The 22,250-nt window shown below is 38.4% G+C and overlaps 1 protein-coding gene across 1 annotated transcript in view; it reads right to left on the bottom strand.

Annotated features, from left to right (window-relative positions):
- Window positions 1–19,552, bottom strand: part of LOC150077407 (putative fatty acyl-CoA reductase CG5065) — a 227,872-nt gene extending 208,320 nt beyond the window's left edge. The window contains exon 1 of the mRNA XM_090385889.1: window positions 19,454–19,552. Within this exon, the coding sequence (XP_090242015.1) occupies window positions 19,454–19,540 (87 nt within the window). The 5' untranslated portion in view covers window positions 19,541–19,552. The remainder of the gene's footprint in view (window positions 1–19,453) is intronic.
- Window positions 19,553–22,250: the final 2,698 nt, after the last annotated feature.

The raw sequence follows: 22,250 nt of genomic DNA, 5'->3' as shown, positions 1-22,250 counted from the left end.
TTCAAGTAGACATCCCTTTGTTGCCACAGCCAAGTCACTCATCTTTGAACCCTTCCAAGAAGTTCCACGTTTTTCTTCAAGAAGCAGCTTCCAGATTCGTACAATATTCCAAATGTGATCTTACCACTGATTGCTTAATACAGCATTTTCCAAACTGTGTTCAGTGAGATGTGAACAAGTGTTCCATGAAAAATCATAATTAATAATTTAAAAAATAAAATAAAATAAATAAATTTTGCATATTTGCATACACCACTTTTTTTTTTTTTTTTTTTAGTTGTTGGCGCATCAGCTTCTATGGCCATATTGCACCTCCCAAAGTTTTTGCATTTTACTGTGATCCAAGCCCGAGGTGGGAATCGAACCCACGGCCTTTGGGTTGCCAGGTAGGCACTTTACCTACCTGGCTAGCCCGGTCGGCCACACCACTTATGTATAATCATAAATTTTTTTTTGGTTATTAATGACTAATAAACAAATAGACTGCAGAACACTTTATTTTGGCGGGCTTTTGCATAGCCTGCCAAAGGTAATGCATAGAGGTATGCATAATGACATCTATGAAAAAGTAGCAATGTAGTGATCTAATATGCCATTCATATGCAATTTAGTCTGGAGTACACAGGTTGAAGAAGAGGGGGAAGCGAACCATATAATTTTTTTTTGATAATTATCAGTATTTCAAAATATCTTTCTATACATTAAAATAATTTTCCTCCTAGTGATATTTATTCAGCCAATGGGAGAAGAGAGAGATGTGGGTTATATGCAACAAACGTGGTAATACGTAACAAATACTAAAATAGGTAACAGAAGCTTGTTTTACTGTGATAAAACAAGCTCCTGTTTAAGCGTGGTTACGAGCTATGTTTATCTAACATTACCATGTGGTACCATGCTTGATTTACTTTATGAAAAGAAGTGAGCGCAGCGAGCAGGGACCGAAGCGCCCTAGTTATTATTAAATTAATTAACCATGGATTTTTGGTTGAAAAAAAGGAACTTTAAAAGGAGAAGCAAGTACTTCTAGTAGTGCAACTGTGGTCGATGAAAACAAACATAATATTGTCATACTTCAAAGTGAGGATGAACAATTGCTGCCTTTTGCTTCCCAAAAATCTAAAGTGAAAAAACAGGAACCAACTAATAAAATAACAAAATGAAAGTATGATGACAGTTACTTGAATTTTGGCTTTACATGTGTTGGAAATAAAGATGCTCCTGATGCACAGTGCATCATATGTAATCAGTGGTGAGCCATCCCGAGGGTGCACTGCACTTGGGTGCCACCGTTCAAGGGGTGCCTGAAAACCTGAAACTTACATACACATGTGAAAAAAATTTCAAATAGGGGTGCTAAATTTTGATTGGCACCCGGGTGCCACATACCCTAGGAATGCCCCTGTATGTAATAAAATATTAGCAAATGTGTTTAGCAGGAGAGCCAAACACAAGTTTGGCTCCTAAACTTGTGTTTCATAAGTGTTCTGTAAATATATTAGCATTAGTAAAAGCATATGTATGATGCAAGGAAGCAAGCTTATGCAGCATCAGCCAAAAAAAAAAAAAAACCCTTCTCATTTCACCCATCCACTAGCTCCAAATGTTTGTCTAGTTCTGACTTGAGATGAAAAGTGTTCCATGACTAAAAAAGTTTGGGAAATGCTGATTTAACAGAAAAATAACCTCCTTCTCATTATATGTGAAGATATGGTACATACTGAAAAGACACTGATTTTGCCAGACTGTCAACCTTGATGTCAACTGCCAATCCATTAAAACAGTTTATTCCATGCTGACCATATATAAACTTCCAGAAGCTAAATTGATTAGGTTTTACTGTATGCTTCATGGTTTTTATACTATTTCAATTTGAAAATTTTGCCAATGTCAATTTTGTCCCCCCCACAAACAAACTGATATACAGTTCAACCATACCCCACTTAGATGCCCACCCATTTACACTACATGGTAAACTTTATGTCTGATCATATAATAACACCTCTCTCTCTCTCTCCCCCCCCCATTTACACCCTTTGGTTCTGTTCAATCTTTTTGAAATGTTTGAGTTATTCTCAGACAGTTTATTGCCAAATTTAAAACCATACATTTAGCAACATTAGATTTCAACTACCATTTCTCTAACCATCCATTAAATATGTCCAAATCAGGGGGAAGAGTGTAATTCACATTGACAAAGATGCTAACATCCTAAGGAACTTTTTGCATGCAGTAAGATAGTCAGGGCCAAGTATCCCTATGCTACTATCATAGAGGGTATTCACACAGAACACAGTTGTTTCTAGAGTGTATCAAGAACAGTCCAACAACTAGAAAACATCCAACAAATGCCAGTCCTCTATTCAGGGATAGCTTGCTGTTGGCAGGGCCAGATTTATGCATAAGCTAGACAAGCTACAGCTTAGGGTCTCACATTACAAAGGGCCTCTGTGTCAGTATAGAAAAAATAATAAAAAATAAATAATTTATAAATAATGAACATCAATATACAAAAAAAATGAAATTTATGTTGTTATTATAGATTTTTTGCTTTTCTGCTTTTACTCGTCATAATAAACAACTTATTGCAATATACTTTTGGTTGTTTTTACAATGTGTGCCTATTTTTGGAATCAATAAATTAAAAATGTGCCAGAGGTAAGCATAAAATCGGAGACTGTTTATTTACTTATATGCCAACAAGAGACACATCTAATTTGCAGATTCTTTGATCCATGCATTTCACATTCTGAAACTGATCAGAGTTTTCAAAAAAAACTCTTATCTTTTCAAATTTCGAAATTTTCTCTTTTTTTTAAATTTCGAAACTGATCATTGGGAGGAACCCTTCTTGTAATGAGCATTTATCCCATGGTATTCAGATAGCAGACTAAAGAATGACCAGGCAAAGTAAAGCATCTATTTCAGGCACTCCAAAGCATGCAGTTTCATTAAATTTGTGGTTTTAAGGTTCATTTTCCATTTTCACAACATTCTATCCTTGTCTATTGCATTGTTTTCATACAGACAACAGGAAATGGACTGGGTCGCTGGACATGAATAATACATTTTATAGCCCTTTTATATGGATCTGTTCTTTTATCATTTGCAAGTGTGAAAATTTGTTGCAAAGTTACTTGAAGGAGTAATGGGAAATGAAACAAAAAAATTCAGCCAATCACAGAGATTTTCATTTGCTTTATTGGCAGAGAAAATGTTCTGCAGCTGTTATCCAGCATCATGTACTATTCTGTGATTCTAAAATTTCCAAGTGTACTGATTGTACAAGTTTCTCAGAGGGAAAAAAAAAATGTACTCATTACCACCGGTGCTTTCTAACTTGTGATAGAAGATTTATTATTCCAGTTTTCATTAGTTTACATGATTCACAAATTATGAATGATCCATTACATCAGTGATCGCAAACACTGTCCAGTTTTGATTTGATACTAATATAAATTACTCATTGCTGTAGATTTATATATTTATTCACTGATTTCTTTGCATTTTGTTACAATTTTCCAGAACAATTTATAATTTTATTACTCTGGTGTCGGCAAACGGTTTTATTGAAAATTTCTTTTAGGATCATTTACAGTTCAGAAAAAGATCTCATTGCTGTAGATTTTTTTTTTTTTTTTTTTTACTATTCTTTGCATTTTGTTACAATTTAGCATTAGCAAAGGCACATGATTCAAGAAAGCAAGCTTATATAGCATCAGCCAAAAAAAACAAACATCCTTATTTCACCTATCCACTCGCTCCAAATGTTTGTCAAGTTCTGCCTTGAATCCATTTAAGCTATCAACTTCTACAATGACAGATGGAAGTTTGTTCCAGCAATCAACCATCCGCTGGCTAAAGGCAAACTACCGCATATCTATACTACAACCGTCTTTCCTCAATTTGAATTTATGCCCTCTCAGGCGATTATTCTGAGCAAGAGGAAGAATCCCATCCACATTGAGCATGCTCAAACCATTAAAGGCTTTATACACCTCAAACAGATCACCTCGCAGGTATCTAGTCTGAAGACACTGTAATTTGCAGAACTTAAGCCTTAAGGTATCTTTTCATTCTCTACCACTGTCAGTGTGGTACCACAGAGGTGATACGTTACTCTGGAATTAATGCTTCCCATATGTAGTACTTTACATTTGTCAATGTTAAACTTCATTTGCCACCTCTCAGCCCATCTACTCAACTTATCTAGATCCTGTTGGAGCACTATACCGTCACTAGTGTCATTAACAACCCTGCCAACCTTCGTATCGTCAACACACTTGGACATTAAGCCTGATATACCATCATCAATATCATTTATAAATACAGAAAACAACAATGGACCCAACACTGAACACTGAGGGACTCCACTAATAACATTAGTCCACCAAGAGCAGTTTCCATTGATTACCACTCTCTGTCTTCTCCCACTCAACCATCCCTTTATCCATAACAGCAACTTGCCTCCAATGCCACACTGCTCCAATTTGTGCAGCTGTCTTCCATGAGCAACAGTATCAAAGGCTTTTCTAAGATCCAAATATATGATATCAAAGTTATTCTTTGCATCCAGTATCCAGTTCCTTTGTGACTACATCATAGTATCCAACAAATTAGTCAGACAAGACTTCCCCTTAACAAACCCATGCTGTGTCCGAGCTATAACTGAAGTCTTGTCTGGATGATCCTGCAATGCTTCTTTAACCAGTGCCTATATTAAATTCCCTGGAACAGAAGTTAAACTAACAGGTCTGTAATTACCTGTCTCCCTTTGATCCTCCTTTGTGGATTGGGGTCACATTTGCACATCTCCAGTCCATGGGTACCTGCCCTGAGTCCAGGGAAGCTCTCATAATTATGGCTAAGGGTTTGCTTACTTCCTTTCCCGCCTCTTTTAATATAACTGGATAGATTCCATCCACCTCCAGGTGCCTTTCTTGTGTTTATCTTCAACAATTTCCCCTCTACTTTACTCTCAGTTATTACAAGATTATGTAGCTTACTGCCAGAGTTGAATACACCTATGGCATTCCCCTCCCTGAATAACTCCTCATGTGTGAATGTTGATGCAAAACAAAATATTCATTTAGTTTGTTAGCTACCTGAGCAGGTTCATCAACAGTTGAACCATCGATATCGAGTGAACCAATCTGATTCATCCCCTTCCTTCTAGAGTTTACATAAGTAAAGAACTCTTTGCATCCTTTGCCAAAGATTTCTCGTAATCTGCCTTCGCCTGCCTAACGTCCTTTGTAACTTGGTTACAGACCAGCTTATATCTATCATAGGCTTCTGTGTCACATGTTCATTTATAGGTAAACCCCGCTTAACGCTGATAATTCGTTCTGGAAAAAACAGAGCGCTAAGTGAATCCGTGCTAAGCGAGCTCTGCATTCTCATATGGTAACATATGTATTTGTAAGTTGCGGTCGGTGCCATAGGATATTTCTTAATCAATAATAAACGGCAGTGAAAAGATGTACAAATGTTAGTCAAAATATTTAATATTCAAATATTTGTACATATAAAATATTCTGCATTACATACGTATATAATTATGTGGTAACTACTTACGTATCAAAATTAAACTTAAAATTCCAATTAAAATCATGAATTTAATTGATCTAAATTGATTTAATTTAATTGATGAATTTAATCATGAAAAATGTGTCGATTTTGGGTTGAACTTTGGCCCTCTCCTAAATAAACTAAAAGGGGAATCAATTTTAAATCCCCCGCAGCGTTACCACCCAACAATAAAATCACCCGATCCTTCGCCGCTTGGAAACCTGGCATGTCTTTTTCTTCTTTCAATATGAAACTTCTTTTAGGCATTCGTTTCCACAAAAGTCCTGCTTCATCTATGTTATAAACTTGTTGAGAAGTATAACACATAATACCCCTCTTCAATAACTTTAACAAGTTCTTTTTTGAAAGTTTCAGCTCCTTGATCTGCACTTGCGGCTTCTCCCTAGATTTTAAATCTATTCAACCAGCTCTTACCAGTTTTAAATGGTTCCACATTTTCTTTTTTTAGTTGAGTTTTCTTCAGATCATCATATTGGCTAATCTCTTTTTTTTTAAATTTTTTTTTATAATATTTAACTTAACCGATAAAATTAGTTAACGTCTTAACATTTCAATCCTAATAGCCGGCCTAGCTCTAGTTGCTTGCAGTGGAACAGCTATCTTTCCCGCTGCTAAAATTAATTCCTTATTTTTTTATAATTGTTCTTACAGTTAAACTTCCAAGTCCTAAATTATGGCACACATCCTCTTGTCGTTGTCGGGAATCGATTCGCTTCAAAACGTCTAATTTAATTTTCAAATTCAGTCATTTTCTTACATTTATAGTCTTCGTACTGCACCAAGACTGCTTTTTCATTCTTATTAACTCTTCGAAAATGTAACTGCATTGGTTGCATTAATTACGATACAAACTGTCTGTTACACACGATGTCTAATACTGTATGAGTGATGATTAGACTTTGGATAAATGCATATAACGCAAATATTACAAGCAATATACTTGATCATTTTTTAAAAGGTTGATCTCGGAACTACGTAACAAGTGATTGTACTGCAATTAAATTAGCTTGGGAGAAAATTTCACTGAGCATGGGAAAATTTCTCAAGTCGGCATGAGAAATGTTTTAATGCTGTTTTGCTATTCATTTTCAAGCTATCGACTCCATCAAATGAAACGATTTCGTTAAATATGCCAAAAATGCAATCTGTAAAAGAGCGTTATAGTGATCTGTGACAGCGTTATAGTCAGATACAGGTTACAATATAAGAACAGCGTTATAGCGAATCAGCGTAAAGTGAACCGGATTATAACGGGGCCTGCTGTATATGTATCCCATACATTTTTCTTCTCTGTCACATGTCTAATTAGTTCATCTGACATCCATTTAGGCTTAAATCTTGTACAATATTTCTTTATTGGTAAGAAAAGCCTAGTAGCTTCCAAGATTAATTCTTTGAATGCTTCCTATTTTGAATTTGCTGTTGGTAACCTCATCATTTGGTTCCACCGTATAGAATTTTAATACTGTCTTAGACCACAGTAGTCACCTTTACGAAAGCAAAAACCATTCCCTTTACCCTTGATGGTAGCTACCTCTTTGAGTAACTCTCACTTCAGCACACTGTGATCACTGCCACCTAGTGGTTCCTTTATCTGCAGATTCTCGATGCATGAAGAATCACTACTGATAATCAGATCAAGAGCATTACTCCTCCATCTAATTGCCTCCCGAACATGCTGCTGTAGAAAACAATCATCCAATAAATCCACAAAAGCCTTGCTATAGTGCGAGTGACCAACTCACAAATTCCAGTCAATATCTGGGAAATTAAAATCCCCCATTATAAGACACTCTAATTTACTGGCCCACTCTATTTCAGTCCTATAACACACAGCCACTCTCATTTTTCCTTTCGCAGTGCTTATGTAACACCAAACAGACTCAACATTGCATTGCCCACCAACATCAATTGGATGCATGTCCTTAGATTTTATGTGTTTCTTAACTAACAGCATAACCGTTCCTCCCTCCTGTCCTGTCTATCCTTTCTGTACACATTGTACTCCCCAAATTCCAGTTCTGCACTGCTTATGTCTGTGTGACACCATGTCTCTGATATCCCAACAATATCTGCCTTTGATGTCTTGACTAACACTTCAAGCTCATTGAATTTATTAATGAATTTATTTGATAGAATGTAATTTTATTACTCCGGTGTCAGTAATTTTTTTTATTGAAAATTTATCACTGAATCATTTACAGATCAGAGAAAGATATTATATTCCACCAATTTCCACCAATCACTCAGAACTCTTCAACTTTCTTTCTTTGAAATTTCACTTTCTGCAGTCTAACTTTCGTAATGTAGGGGGTCACTTTATGCTGGTTCACTTTTCGAATTACTGGAATATCTTTCCCAAAACATAGATGCAGTAACTTAAATTGTTTTCACATTCGAAACACTGTTCTGAATAGGTTTAACAAAAACTTGTCCTTTTTTGTTTGTGTTGATTCAATTACTCTGAGTAGGTAACTTATTTTTTTTTTCCGCTTGTAAATTTTCATATTAAACTATAGTGTGTAATTTTGCCCCTTTGTGAAAATTAGCAAAAAATATATTCAACACTTTTGTGATCAATGGCGCAAAGACACTAAATATAAGAATTGGCTCTGCAAATTAGATGGTGATTATTTAAAATGTTTTTGTAAATATTGTCAGTGCCTGCTGACAGCCAAATTAAGTGATACTGAAAGGCATCATGCATCATAATACAAAGGAAGCATGAGAAAGCCAGAGAAACCTTTAGTTTTCAGCAACAGAGTATTTCCATTCAAGAAAATTGGTGATACAGAAGGTGCAAAGGCAGAAAGTAGCACTGCATTTTTCATAGTTGTGCATTGTGCATTAAGGGTAGTTGATCATTTGAATGAGTTTGTAAATTTCATTTTTCAGACAGAGCGAATGTAAGAAATCCAAACTGCATACAACATAATGTTGTTTGCTGTTGTTTGTTATTTGGTTTTTAGGAGCATTGGCAACTAAGGCCATATTGCTCCCGGGATATGCGGTGGTCATTCCCTGACCTTTCTGCATCATCTGTATTTGGTGGTTTCGGACTCGAACCCCGGTCTAATCAAGAAGCGTGTGTACCCACTGCTGCTCCTGCCCACCTGGCTACGGAGGCGCCACAACAAAATGTACTTCAATAATATATAATGCTATAGCACCACGTGTAAGAAAATTTTTACTAATTTTTCTGTCACGTTATAATTTCTTTTTAGAATGGGAAAAAAAATACAATTCCGAAATTGTCTTCTTTCTTCACCACTAGCAACGTGAACTGTTCTATTACTACACCAACGTATATAATAGCATCAACGTAGTCATCTTTTACAGCACAAACTAAAGATATAGATGTAAAAAACCAAACAAACATCAACAAACTATAACAATTATAAAGTTAGTGAATAATATCCAAGTGACATCGCAAATTGTCCAGACAAAATTTTCCCAAAAAAAACAAATCACAGCAACAGGTCGTTTTCTGAAAGGTATTACAATAAACAAATCAGGTCTTAAAATAAACAGATTTTGGTTGTTATTCCCAGTGCCAGACCAAGATATTTCTGCACATGGGCAGAATGATTTTTCAGTGCCCTTTGCAAAGGATATACACTGAGTGATCACTGAATTATGACCACCTACCTAATACTTCGTAGGTCCTCCTTTTGCAGGTATGGAGGTGATTGGTGTATCCAGACGCCTGATATGCCTTTCCATAGAGTCTCACAAGTGCTCTATGGGATTGATATCGGCAGAGTTTGAAGGCCAATTGACCAACTGAATCGAAGGCTGGAAGTCAGAACTGTGTTCCTCTAACCATTCCTGCACAACAAGTGCCCAATGGCTCGGTGCATTGTCATCTTGGAAGACACCATCACCATTCGAGAGACGCCTCCGTAGCCAGGTGGGCAGGAGCAGCAGTGCGTAGCACATGCTTCTTGATTAGACCGGGGTTCGAACCCTTGACCACAAAATAGGGAGGATACAGAAAGTTCACGGAATGACCAGAGCATATCCCCGAAGCAACATGGTCTTAGTTGCTAATGCTCCTAAAAACCAAATAACAACAACAACCATTCGAGAAAAAGTGTAACATAGCAGGGTGTACACAGTCAGCAAGCAGTTGACGATAGCGGAGACCACTGTTACACGTGAACCAGAGAATCAAGTTCCTCCAAGTGAAACGCTCCACACCATACAACCGCCTCCACTGGCCTGTACTTTTGATACCATGCATGATGGATCAAGAGCCTCATGTTGTTGATGCCAAATCTATACACGACCATCCACTGTGTGGAGTAAATAATGTGACTTATCAGACCAGCACACCTTCTTCCAGTCTAATTTCCAACTTGCATGCTCTTTGCACCAGGCGAGCCTTTTACACTGATGAACCTTGGTTAGGAGAGGATGCTGTAGGGGTTGTCTGCTGGCATTGCCCATACGTGCAAGCGTGCGATGCATGGTCATGCCAGATATTGTTCCGGGTTGGCCCATGTTGTATCGGGTAGTCAACTCTTCAACAGTGCTGCACCTGTTCGCCTGGTTGGACCCGGCACTCACCTCTAACATAAACCTTTCACTGACCTTTGCAGTTTTAACGTCGGGTCGTTGTTTGACAATTTTGACACCAGTTCTGGTACACTTTAACTACAGCGGCTCTCGAACACCCCACAACTTCAGTCATTTGGGAAATCGAGCCACCAGCTCATAGAGCACCCACAATCTGTCCTTTATCAAAGTTTGATAAATCCTTCCTTTTAGCCATCATGCTCGGAATTTTACTACCTACTGAACCACTGACACTTTATCTATGATGTGTAGGTCGACTAACTGCACGCTCTCATACCTCACGTGGTCAATGGGTCGCAGTCAGTTTTCATAGAGGTGTTCATAATTCAGTAACCACTCAGTGTATACATGTTTTGCTTCATTGTTCTTCTATTCGACCATGAATTAGGGTTGAATTTGAAAGTGTCTGAAAGTGATGAGAGCCTTGTCGATCTGCAGATTCTTAATGCATGAAGAATCAATACTGATGATGAGATCAAGAGTATTACTCCCTCTAGTTGCCTCCCAAAAATGCTTATGTCGAAAACAATCATCCAATAAATCCACAAAAGCCTTGCTAGTGACCAATCCACAAATTCCAGTCAATATTTGGGAAATTAAAATATGGCGCCTCCGTAGCCAGGTGGGCAGGAGCAGTAGTGCATAGCACACGCTTCTTGGTTAGACCGGGGTTCGAGCCCATACCCACCAAACACGGAGGATGCGGCAGGTCAGGGAATGACCACCACATATTCCCAGCCCACATAAAGGGTGAGGGTTGGTGTCAGGAAGGGCATCCGGCTGTAAAAATTGCGTGCCAAAACAATAAAAACGCTGACCCCATATAATAATGGGAAAAAGGCGAGGAAAAAAAAAAATCTGGGAAATTAAAATCCCCCATTATAAGAATTTCTGATTTACTGGCCCACTCTATTTCCCTGTACATTTTCTTATTATACTCATCAGAGTCATTAGGCCTATAGCACACAGCTACCTGAGCAGGATCATCAACAGTTGAACCATCGATATCAAGTGGACCAATCTGATTCATCCCCTTACTTCTAGAGTTTACATAAGAAAAGAACTCATTGCTGTTTTTCTTTACATCCCTTGCCAAAGATTTCTCGTAATCTGCCTTCGCCTGCCTAACCTCCTTTGTAACTTGGTTACAGTTCAACTTATATCTATCATAGGCTTCTGTGTCACATGTTAATTTATATGTATCCCAAGCATTTTTCTTCTCTGCCATATGTCTCATTAGTTCATCTGACATCCATTTAGGCCTAAACCTTGAACAATATTTCTTAGTTAGTATGTAAAGCCTAGTAGCTTCCAAGATAAGTTCTTTGAATGTTTACCATTTTGAATTTGCTGTTGGTAACATCATCAGTCGGTCCCACTGTATAGAATTTAAATACTGTCTCAGGCCATCATAGTCGCCTTTACGAAAGCAATAACCCTTCCCTTTACCCCTTATGGTAATTCCCTCTTTCAGTAAATCCCACTTCAGCACACTGTGATCACTGCCACCTTCATGATCCTTAATGCATGAAGAATCACTACTGATAATCAAATCAAGAGTATTACTCCCTCTAGTTGCCTCCCGAACATGCTGATGTAGAAAACAATCATCCAATAAATCCACAAAGGCCTTGCTAGTGTGTGAGTGACCAACCCACATCAGAGTCATCAGGCCTATAGCACACTCCTACTCTGAATTCTGATCTCCCAGTGCTTATGTCACACCAAACTAACTCGACACTGATCTGTCCAGCGATGTCAACTGGCTTCACTTCTTTGGATTTTATGTGTTTCTTAACTAATAACATAACCCCTCCTCCCTTCCTATCTTGTCTATCCTTTCTGTAGATGGTGTACTCCCCAAATTCCAGTTCTGCATTCCTTATGTCTGTGTGGCACAACGTCGCTGATATCCCAACAATATCCGCCTTTGATGCTTTGAGCAATACCTCAAATTCACCAAATTTATTTACCAAACTCCTAGCATTGGTGTACACGGAAGTATACATGCACCTGTCCTTTTTCTTAGCTACCCTAACACAAACCATGTGTTTACTTGTACCGCAATCACTCCCAGCAGTCTCTGAAATATCCTGCATCTTGTTTTCCTGGCTTCTGCTCATTCCAATAGAAGCAGTGCAAGAGTCACTTTCACCTCTGCCAGTGGCTACTGTTAATCTATTAGTTCTTGTATCCCTCCCAAGCTAGCAGTTTTCCGACCCACGTAACACTGCCTTGATAGCATCAGCAAATATTCTTGCACCCTTTCTATTTAAATGTATCCCATCCCTGTAGAAGCAGTCCCTTTTGTTAACAAGTACAGACCAGGCTCAAAAAAACTCTATCCCTTGAGCCTTGCACAATCTTTCCAGGGCCGAATTGATTGACAAGGCTCTCATCATATACTCCTTCCTATCGCGTCTGAGCAGAATTACAGATACTTTCAAATTCAACCCTAATTCACGGCTTTTTTTTTAACATTGACACATTCAAAGAATTTATCTTAGAAGCTACTAGGCTTTACATACCAACTAAGAAATACTGTTCAAGGTTTAGGCCTAAATGGATGTCAGATGAACTAATAAGACATAAGGCAGAGAAGAAAAATGCATGGAATACACATAAATTAATGGCTACATGGAAGCCTGTGATAGATATAAGCAGGTCTGTAACCAAGTCACAAACGATATTAGGCAGTCAAAGGCAGATTATGAGACATCTTTGGCAAAGGGTGCAAAGAAAAACGAAAAAGAGTTCTTTACCTGTGTAAACTCTAGAAGGAAAGGGATGAATCAGATTGGTCGACTGGATATTGATGGTTCAACTGTTGATGATCCGGCTCAGGTGGCTAACAAACTAAATGAGCATTTTGCATCTACATTCACCTATGAGGAGCTATTCAGGCTGGGGAATTCCAGAGGTGAGTTAAACTCTGGCAGTGAGCTAGATGATTTTGTAATAACTGAGAGGAAATTGGAGGAGAAATTGTTGAAGTTAAACATAAAAAAGGCACCCGGGGTGGATGGGATCTATCCAGTTATATTAAAGGAGGCAGCAAAGGAAGCAAGCAAAACCTTAGTCATAATTATGACAGCTTCTTTGGACTCAGGGGAGGTACCCATGGACTGGAGATGTGCAAATGTTACCCCAGTTCAAAAAGGAGGACCAAAGGGTGACAAAAGTAATTATAGACCAGTTAGTTTAACTTCTGTTCCAGGAAAATTAATGGAAGCACTGGTTAAAGAAGCACTGCAGGATCATCTAGGCAAGACTTTGATTATAGCTCGGACACAGCATAGTTTTGTAAAGGGAAAACCTTTTAGTATATCTAATCAAATTGGTCTTGCCTGACCAATTTGAATGGATACTATGATGTGGTCAAAAAGGAACTGGATGCAGGGAATAACTTTGATGCATATATTTGGATCTTAGAAAGGCTTTTGATACTGTTGCACATGGAAGACTGCTGAACGAATTGGAGCAGTGTAGCATTGGAGGCAAATTGCTGCTATGGATAAAGGGATGGTTGAGTGCGAGAAGACAGAGAGTGGTAATCAATGGTCACTGCTCATCGTGGACTAATGTTATCAGTGGAGTCCCTCAGGATTCAGTGTTGGGTCCATTGTTGTTTTCTGTATTTATAAATGATATTGATGATGGTATATAAAGCTTAATATCCAAGTTTGCAGACGATACGAAGGTTGGCTGGGTTGTTAAGGACACTAATGACAGTACGCTGCTGAAACAGAATCTAGATAAGTTGAGCAGATGGGCTGAGAGGTGGCAAATGAAGTTTAACATTGACAAATGTAAAGTACTACATATGGGAAGCAGTAACCCCAGAGTGATGTATCAACTCTGTGGTACTACACTGAGGGTGGTAGAGAATGAAAAGGACCTGGAGGTAGTTGTGCAAGTAGATATGAAGTTTTCTGACAGTGCAGACGGTCTGCAAGAGTAGCCCATAGTGTCTTGTCAAAGATATACAGGACTTTTTCTAGCAGCGATAAGGATTTGATTATACCCTTGTATAAGGCAATGGTTAGGACACACCTTGAGTACTGTATGTACCTCATTTTAAGAAGGATGTAGAACTGTTGGAACAAGTACAGAGAAGGGTAACAAGATTAGTGAATGGAACGAAGGCTTGCTCTTACGAAGAAAGGCCTAAGTTTTGTAGGTTACAGTGTCTGCAGACTAGGCACATGGAAGGTGATCTGATAGAGGTGTATAAAGCCTTGAATGGTTTGAGCATGCTCAATGCTGATGGGATTCTTCCTCTTTCTCAGAATAATCACCTGAGAGGGCATAAATTCAAATTGAGGAAAGGCAGTTGTAGGATAGATGTGCGGAAGTTTGCCTTTAGCCAGCAGGTAATTGATTGGTGGAATAGACTTCCGTCTTTTGTTGTGGAAGTTGATAACCTAAATAAATTTAAGGCTGAGCTGGAAAGGTATTTGTAACGAATGGAGGGATGAAATCGGAGCATTTTTTTTTTTTTTTGGCTGATGCTGCATAATACTTGCTTTTTTGCATCGTATGCCTCTACTAATGCTAATGCTAATATAGGCAATTCCAGGCATTCACATACTTTAAAATAACTGCCAGTATATCTCTAACCTTTCTAGTTGTTAATTTCAGCATGTTATAATGGCTCCATATAAGTGCTAAAAAAGCGAACATTTTGGAGACTGCCACGAAGAGAAAGTACATTACTCAGAAAGTGAAAATTTTATTGTGTTTGGTAAGGAAACATTTTTTATGGTGCATAAATGGTTTTGTGGTGAACCTTGAAAAAATCCGGTTATTCATTTAAAACAAAATTGTATGTTTAAAGAATGCAAATTTTGTAATTTCATACAAATGTATGATTGAGTTAAAACTGGGGTTAAGCCCTGCAAACTGGAACTGCATACATTTACTGATTCTTATTACTGTTTTAATTTCAGACAAAACATCATACACTTCACCCAAGAGAAAGTGTTTGCTATTGAGCAATTTTTCCAAGTTTCAATCTTACAAGGAGCTGGTTAACATTCCAAGAATCCTTGCAAACAAGAAGATGCTTAGTAAGTCTACCAATTCTCATTTGAAAATTCATTTTCAAGAGATCAGCAGCATTTGTAACAAAAAAAAAAAAAAAGAAAACACAGCTACTATTAACTAGTATTAATGAAGGAAAATTAACCAAAGTTCAGTTTATATTTCAGAATTTTACATGGGAAATCAATAAACATGACACTCAAGTCAAGTGGACCCAATTTCGGCGAAGTCCGGACGGTCTGTGACAGCCAAATCCTCTGCTTCCACCTTCACGATGGTGGGACTGTTAGTAATCCTAGGTATAACCTCCATGCACAGGTACATGGTGGGTGACCACCCAGGTGTGAACCAACGTAAGCAGGGGTCGAGGTGTGGTTCCCACACCACATGGAGGAACACCGCCCCTCAATGTTACCAGGCAGTACTAGGTGGTAGATGACTCTCATCAACTGGTGAAATACCACCACTTTGCTTATTGGAGGCTTGAAGTGGTGGAACCCATGTTTAGTTTCTAGAGCTAAGTTCCGGTCAACCCTTCCCTATCTCTTCCATCATGCAGTATGATTGATGACTTTTGAGGTTATGGTGAACGTCGTGGCGAGATCCAATATTCCTTACATTTCGAGGGTACAGCTCTAAAACGGTGTTCGCAGGCCGGCCGCTAGTTAGTACCCCGGACCGAACCTATTGGTCACTCTCTAGGAGGCTTCCGGAACAGCTAGTGTATAATCTGCTAGCTCTACTCTGCCAGATAGTGACTGGAGGGAGTCCGAGTAGTGTGTATGCAGGGAGCATTGTCGAGGCCACGTTATGTCAAGGATCTGAGTATATTCTTACGACATGTACGCCATATCCAAAAATTTCATTACTTCATGCAGCATGTCCCACTCACTTTTTCTTACTATTGAATACACCATGAATTGTCAAACTAATAGAGCAAGCTTATTTGCGAAAAGATCTAAACCTGCCAAGCACTTCCTAATTCATTTCACAAATATACGTGGTCTCAATTCAAATCTCAACGATGTCCATTTCCATTTGCAGTCTGCCAAACCCCATGTACTTTTTCTGACAGAATCTCAGTTATCGGTTGATTCAACTACTGCTCATCTCAGATGCCCAAATTATTCACTGTATGAGTCCTTTCGCCTCAAAGGTGGTACTTGTGCATATGTCCGTTCTGATATTCCCTGTCAGAGACTTGGCAATTTGGAATCTCCTCTCTTTGATCTTCTCTGGCTTAAAATCTCTCTACCTCATTGTGTCAAATTCATCTGTTGTCTCTACCTTTCTTCCAACTCCACTAATCACTTGGAGCTCTTTGACTTCCTCTCTTTGCAAATTGCCTTTCTCCAGTCCAACTTTCCTAACAGTGAGGTAATTTTCCTTGGTGATTTTAATGTTCACAACTCCAGCTGGCCTCCATTTTCTAGTCACACCGACCCAGCAGGTCGAGATGCTGAGGCTTTTGCAATTACTAATGACCTAGCACAGATTGTTCATTTACCTACAAGAATACCGGACAATCCTAATCATACAGCCAATACGCTTGATCTTTTTCTCACAAACAACCCTTCTAAGTACACGGTCGAAGTGAGAGGTTCTTTAGGCACTTCAGATCGCAACTTGGTGATTGTCTCTTCTCCAATGGAACCTTTATCTTATGGCTATTCCCAACCTCGTGTTGTTTGGCATTAGAAGAATGCAAAATGGGATGACCTACGAGACTTCTTTTCTTCTTTTCCTTGGTCGGATTACTGTTTCGAAACTTCTGATGTCAACGTTTGCTCAGGTCGTGTCAGTGAAATTATTCTTGCAGAAATGGAATCCTTTATCCCACACTCCACTTTAAAATTTCATCCTTTATTGAAACCTTGGTTTTCCAATAAATGTGCTAAGGCTGTTCAAGAGAAGAATGTTGCATATCGTAATTGGCTTGTTTTCTAATTCTTCAGTTTCATTTTCTGCCTATACCAAAGCTCGCAACAATTGTAAAGCAGTTATTAATCAGTCCAAACTAGATTTTGAACAGGCTAAGAGAAGAAAATTTGCTTCTTGCCCTAATGGTAGCCGAGCATTCTGGTCTCTTGCAAAAGCTATTGGCTGCAACTTTTGCCCATCTCTGCTCCCACCTCTGTCAAAACCAGTTGGTTCTGTTGTCACTTCAGCCAAGGATAAAGCTGACCTGCTAGCATCCCATTTTTCTTCCAGCTCATGTATTAATGATCTTGGTAAAACACCTCCCACCATTCCCAACACGCTCCATTCAATGCCTCCTGTGATCTTCCGTCAAAAGGATATCAGAAGAATTTTGATGAATCTTGATGCTAAGAAAGCTCCAGGTCCTGATGGTATTTCTCCACTTGTTCTCAAAACCTGTGCTCCCGAACTTACTCCTATTCTTTGATGCCTTTTTTCACTTTCTTATTCCAAAGGTGTTTTTCCTTCTGCTTGGAAATTTGCTCATATCCAACCAGTTCCTAAAAAGGGTGACAAATCCCTCCCATCCAATTATCGTCCCATTGCAATTACTTCTACTCTTTCTAAAGTAATGGAGAAACCAACTAACTGTCAACTCTTAAACTACCTAGAAATCTTCCGTCTGATCAACGATCGCCAGTATGGATTCCGTCAGTGTCAATCCACTGGTGATATTCTGGCTTATGTTACCCATTTATGGACTAATTCAATGGAAAGGTTCGGTGAAACACAAGTAGTTGCTCTTGACATCTCAAAGGCTTTTGATCGTGTTTGGCATAAAGGTCTTCTAAACAAGCTTCCATCTTATGGTTTGCCAACTGTTTTTAGTAATTGGTTATCCAGTTTTCTCTCTGATCGCTCACTGAGGGTGATGGTAGATGGCTCTCTGTCTTCTAACTTCTCCACTAATGCCGGTGTCCCCCAAGGTTCAGTTCTTTTGCCCACTCTTTTCCTCTTGTATATTAATGACCTTCTTCCATTGACTGGAAATCCTATCCATAGTTTTGCCGATGATAGCACATTGCATTCCACTTTCCATTTTGAGAAACCTTGTCCTGCTCAATCAGCTTCAATTTCTCGAAAATTTGCTACCAATTCCTTAAATGCCGATCTTCAGGTAATTCTCCAGTGGGGCAAAGACAACTTAGTTGATTTCAACCCTTCTAAAACTAAATCTTGTCTTATATCTCGCAAAAAGTATTCTTCTGTTCCTATGCTTATCTTTAGTGACACTCCGATTTCTAGGCAAAATGATATATCTCTTTTGGGGATTACCCTGACTTCTAATCTCTCTTGGCACAAGCACAGTACAAATACTGCTTCCTCTGCATCTAAAAAACTTGATTTTCTCTTTCGCTCTCAGTGTTACTTTTCTTCCAAACAGCTGCTCACTCTGTATAAATCGCAAATCCACCCTGCCATGGAATATTGTTCCCACATCTGGGGTGGTGCCCCCAAAACCTCTCTCAGGCTTCTTGATTCCATTCAGAAGAGGGCAGTTAGGTAAATTAACGATTCATCTCTAACAGAGTCTCTCCACTCGATTTCTCATAGACGTACTGTTTCTGCTGCATGCTTCTTCTACAGATACTTCCATGGGCACTGTTCTTCTGAATTGGCTTCTATAATTCCCGATCTCTCTTTCAAAACAGTCCGAACACGTGCCGCCCCCACCCAACATCCATATACTGTCCAACTTCAAACCCACAGAACCAACTTTTCATCTTCCTCATTTATTCATTCAACTGCCGTTTTCTGGAACAACCTTCCTTCATACGTATTTCCTGAAAATTACAATCTACAGAAGTTCAAGTCAAATGTCAACAAATATCTTCTTTCGTCTTCTGAAATTCCAATCCAAGCACGGTACTAAGTAGTATAGGTTCTAATACCTCTCGTGTTTGGGGTTCACATAAAGAAAAAAAAAAAAAAGTTGAGACAGCAGTATCAATTTGCATGTGGAGTCCTCCTACGGAAATAAAAAAAACAGGCTTGTGTGCAAGTTACACATTCATCATACCGTACAGTACAGTACAGCTAAGTTTTCATCCAAATAAATACTGCCTACACTGAATACATCGGGTTTTTTTACAAGGCACAGTGCATTTTCACGCTATTTGCTGTTTGTATTTCATTGAAAGTACTACTTGTAATACATAAATAATAAAATATGTACACATTCAAAACAAGATAACTTCCTATTAATACTAAAAACATATCAAATGCATAATTACTGAATATCTAAATACTGAACTCTTACTTTCCCCATGAATCCAGAAGCTCCAGTAATGAAGACTGAACGGTCATTATAGAAGTCTGCAACACCCAATGAATCTGTTCTAGTCATTACCTTTGGTGGCTGAGGGGAAGCAGCTTACACCTAGTGAGTATAAGCAAAATGATTAAATTAAGAATAAAAGTTCATTAATGATGAATGAGAAACTGTTTTTCTAGTTACACAGAAAATATTACTTTTAAAACAACATTTTAAAACAACCTCTGTTATTAATAAGAAAAAAACTCTTTTATAACAAAAGAGCAATTTTTTTTAACTCTTTAGATTTCTTTATATTGAAATAATGAAGACAGAAGTATTTCACCAAAATTTTAGAGAAAAATCAAATATTACAATGAATGAAACTTAATATTCCAGTAAGCTAAGCACAAACTTCCTTCGACAATTCTTGTTTAAATTCAGATGAAAATATTTCGCAAGATTAGTTTTTGTTATTGTGTTTAAATATTTCCCTTTTGAAGAAATAATAAACTTTATACAAAGTATGTTTACATAAAAGACTATTTTGTGAAGTTCCTACTGAGTATTTATCATGAGTTATTATTAACAGTGATAAAAATAAAAATAATTTCATGGCTGAAGTTAAGAAAGTGATTCTATTTTTTAATTTGTTTCAGGCAAATGGCTCCCAATCCCCCATTCTTTTTTTCATCAGATTTATGTTTGTTTCAGTTTAATGAGCAAATTTGGGAGAATTCATTTCTGTATATAATATAAAGTGAATGTACCTTAAGATTAAAATACCAGGCAACAGAGAAGCCTATGGTAGTAGTAGTACTGGCATGTGATGCAAGAAAGCAAGTGTATGAGCTTATGCAGCATCAGCCAAAAAAAAAAAAAAAAAATCACACCCATTCCCTCCAAATGCCTCGACAGTTCCTCCTTAAATTTATTTAACCTATCAACTTCCACAACGACAGATGGAAGTTTGTTCCAGCAATTAACCACCCACTGGCTAAAGGAAAATTTCCGCACATCTATTCTACATCTGACTTTTCTTAATTTGAATTTATACCCCTCAGGTTCGTAATCTGAACAAGTGGAAGGAACCCATCAGAATTCAGCGTGCTCAACCCATTCAAGGGCTTATACACCTCAATCAGATCACTGCGCAGGTGGCTAGTCTCCAGCCACTGCAATTTGCAGAACTTAAGCCTCTCTTGGTAAAAGAATCCCTTCATTCCCCTCACAAATCTTGTTGCCCTTCTCTGCACACGCACAAGTAAATCTACATCCTTCCTAAAATGAGGCCTCCAGACCTGTACACAGTACTCAAGGTGCGGCCTGACCATTGCCTTATACAGAGGGACAATCACCTCCTTTTCGCTGCTAGCAAAATTCTTATATATCATTGACAAAACCACATGATCTGCCCTGGCAGCCTGTCTGCATTGCCCAGAAAACTTCATATCTGACTGCACAATTACTCCCAGGTCTTTTTCATTTTCTACCACCTTAATTGTAGTACCATACAGTTGGTACGTTTCTCTGGGATTACTTCTACCCATATGCAGTACTTTACACATTTTTCAAGGTTAAACTTCAGTTGCCACTTCTTAGCCCATCTGCCCAAATTATCTAGATCCTGTTGCAGTAGCACACTGCCATTACTGTCATTAACAACCCTGCCAACCTTTATAACATCTGCAAACTTCGACAAAAAGCCTGATACACCTTCATCAATATCATTGATAAATATACAAAACAACAATGGACCCAAAACCGAACCCTGTGGGACTCCACTAATAACATTAGTCCACGAAGAGCAGCACCCATTAATTACCACCCTCTGTCTTCTCCCACTCAACCCATCCTTTTATCCATTGTAGCAACTTACCCTTAATACCATTCTGCTCCAATTTTTACAATAGTCTTCCATGCGCAACAGTGTCAAAAGCTTTCCTGAAATCCAAATATATGATATCAAAATTATTTTTTGCATCCAGTTCCTTTGTAACCACATCATAATATCCTATCAAATTTGTCAGACAAGACTTTCCCTTAACAAACCCATGCTGTGTCTGAATTATTGCTGCAGTCTTGTCTAGATGATCCTGCAATGCATCTTTAACCAGTGACTCCATTATTTTACCCGGAACAGAGTTAAACTAACTGGTCTGTAATTACTCGTGTTACCCTTCGATCCCCCTTTGTGAATTGGGGATACATTTGCACATCTACAGTCCGTGGGGACCTCCCCTGAGTCCAAGGATGCTCTCATAATTATGGCTACAGGTTTGCTTTGTTGCTTTGCCGCCTCCTTTAATATAACTGGATAGATCCCATACACCCCATGTGCCTTTCTTATGTTTAACTTCAACAATTTCTCCTCCACTTTGCTCTCAGTTATTACAAAATCATTAAGCACCCTGCTACAATTTGATACCCTTCTGCCATTTTCAAACCTTAATAACTCCTCATGTGTGAATGTAGATGCAAAATACTCATTCAGTTTGTTTGCTATCTGAGCAGGATCATCAACAGCCGAACCATCGATATCCAGTGGACCAATCAGATTCATCCCCTTCCTTTTAGAGTTTATATAAGTAAAGAAATCCTTGCTGTTTTTCTTAGCATATTCTGCCAAAGATTTCTCGTATCTGCCTTCGCCTGCCTAACCTCCTTTGTGACATGATTGCACACTAGCTAGTCTGCAATCAAGTCACAAAGGAGGTTAGGCAAGCAAAGGCAGATCACGAGAAATCTTTGGCAAAGGATGATAAGAAAAATAGCAAAGACATCTTTACTTATATAAACTCTA

This window comes from Mastigoproctus giganteus, chromosome 12, assembly GCF_048544385.1.
Source record: "Mastigoproctus giganteus isolate SK-2022 chromosome 12, ASM4854438v1, whole genome shotgun sequence".
NCBI lineage: Eukaryota > Metazoa > Arthropoda > Arachnida > Uropygi > Thelyphonidae > Mastigoproctus > Mastigoproctus giganteus.
Note: the sequence above shows the minus strand (reverse complement) of the source record. Positions and strands in the feature narration are given on the sequence as shown.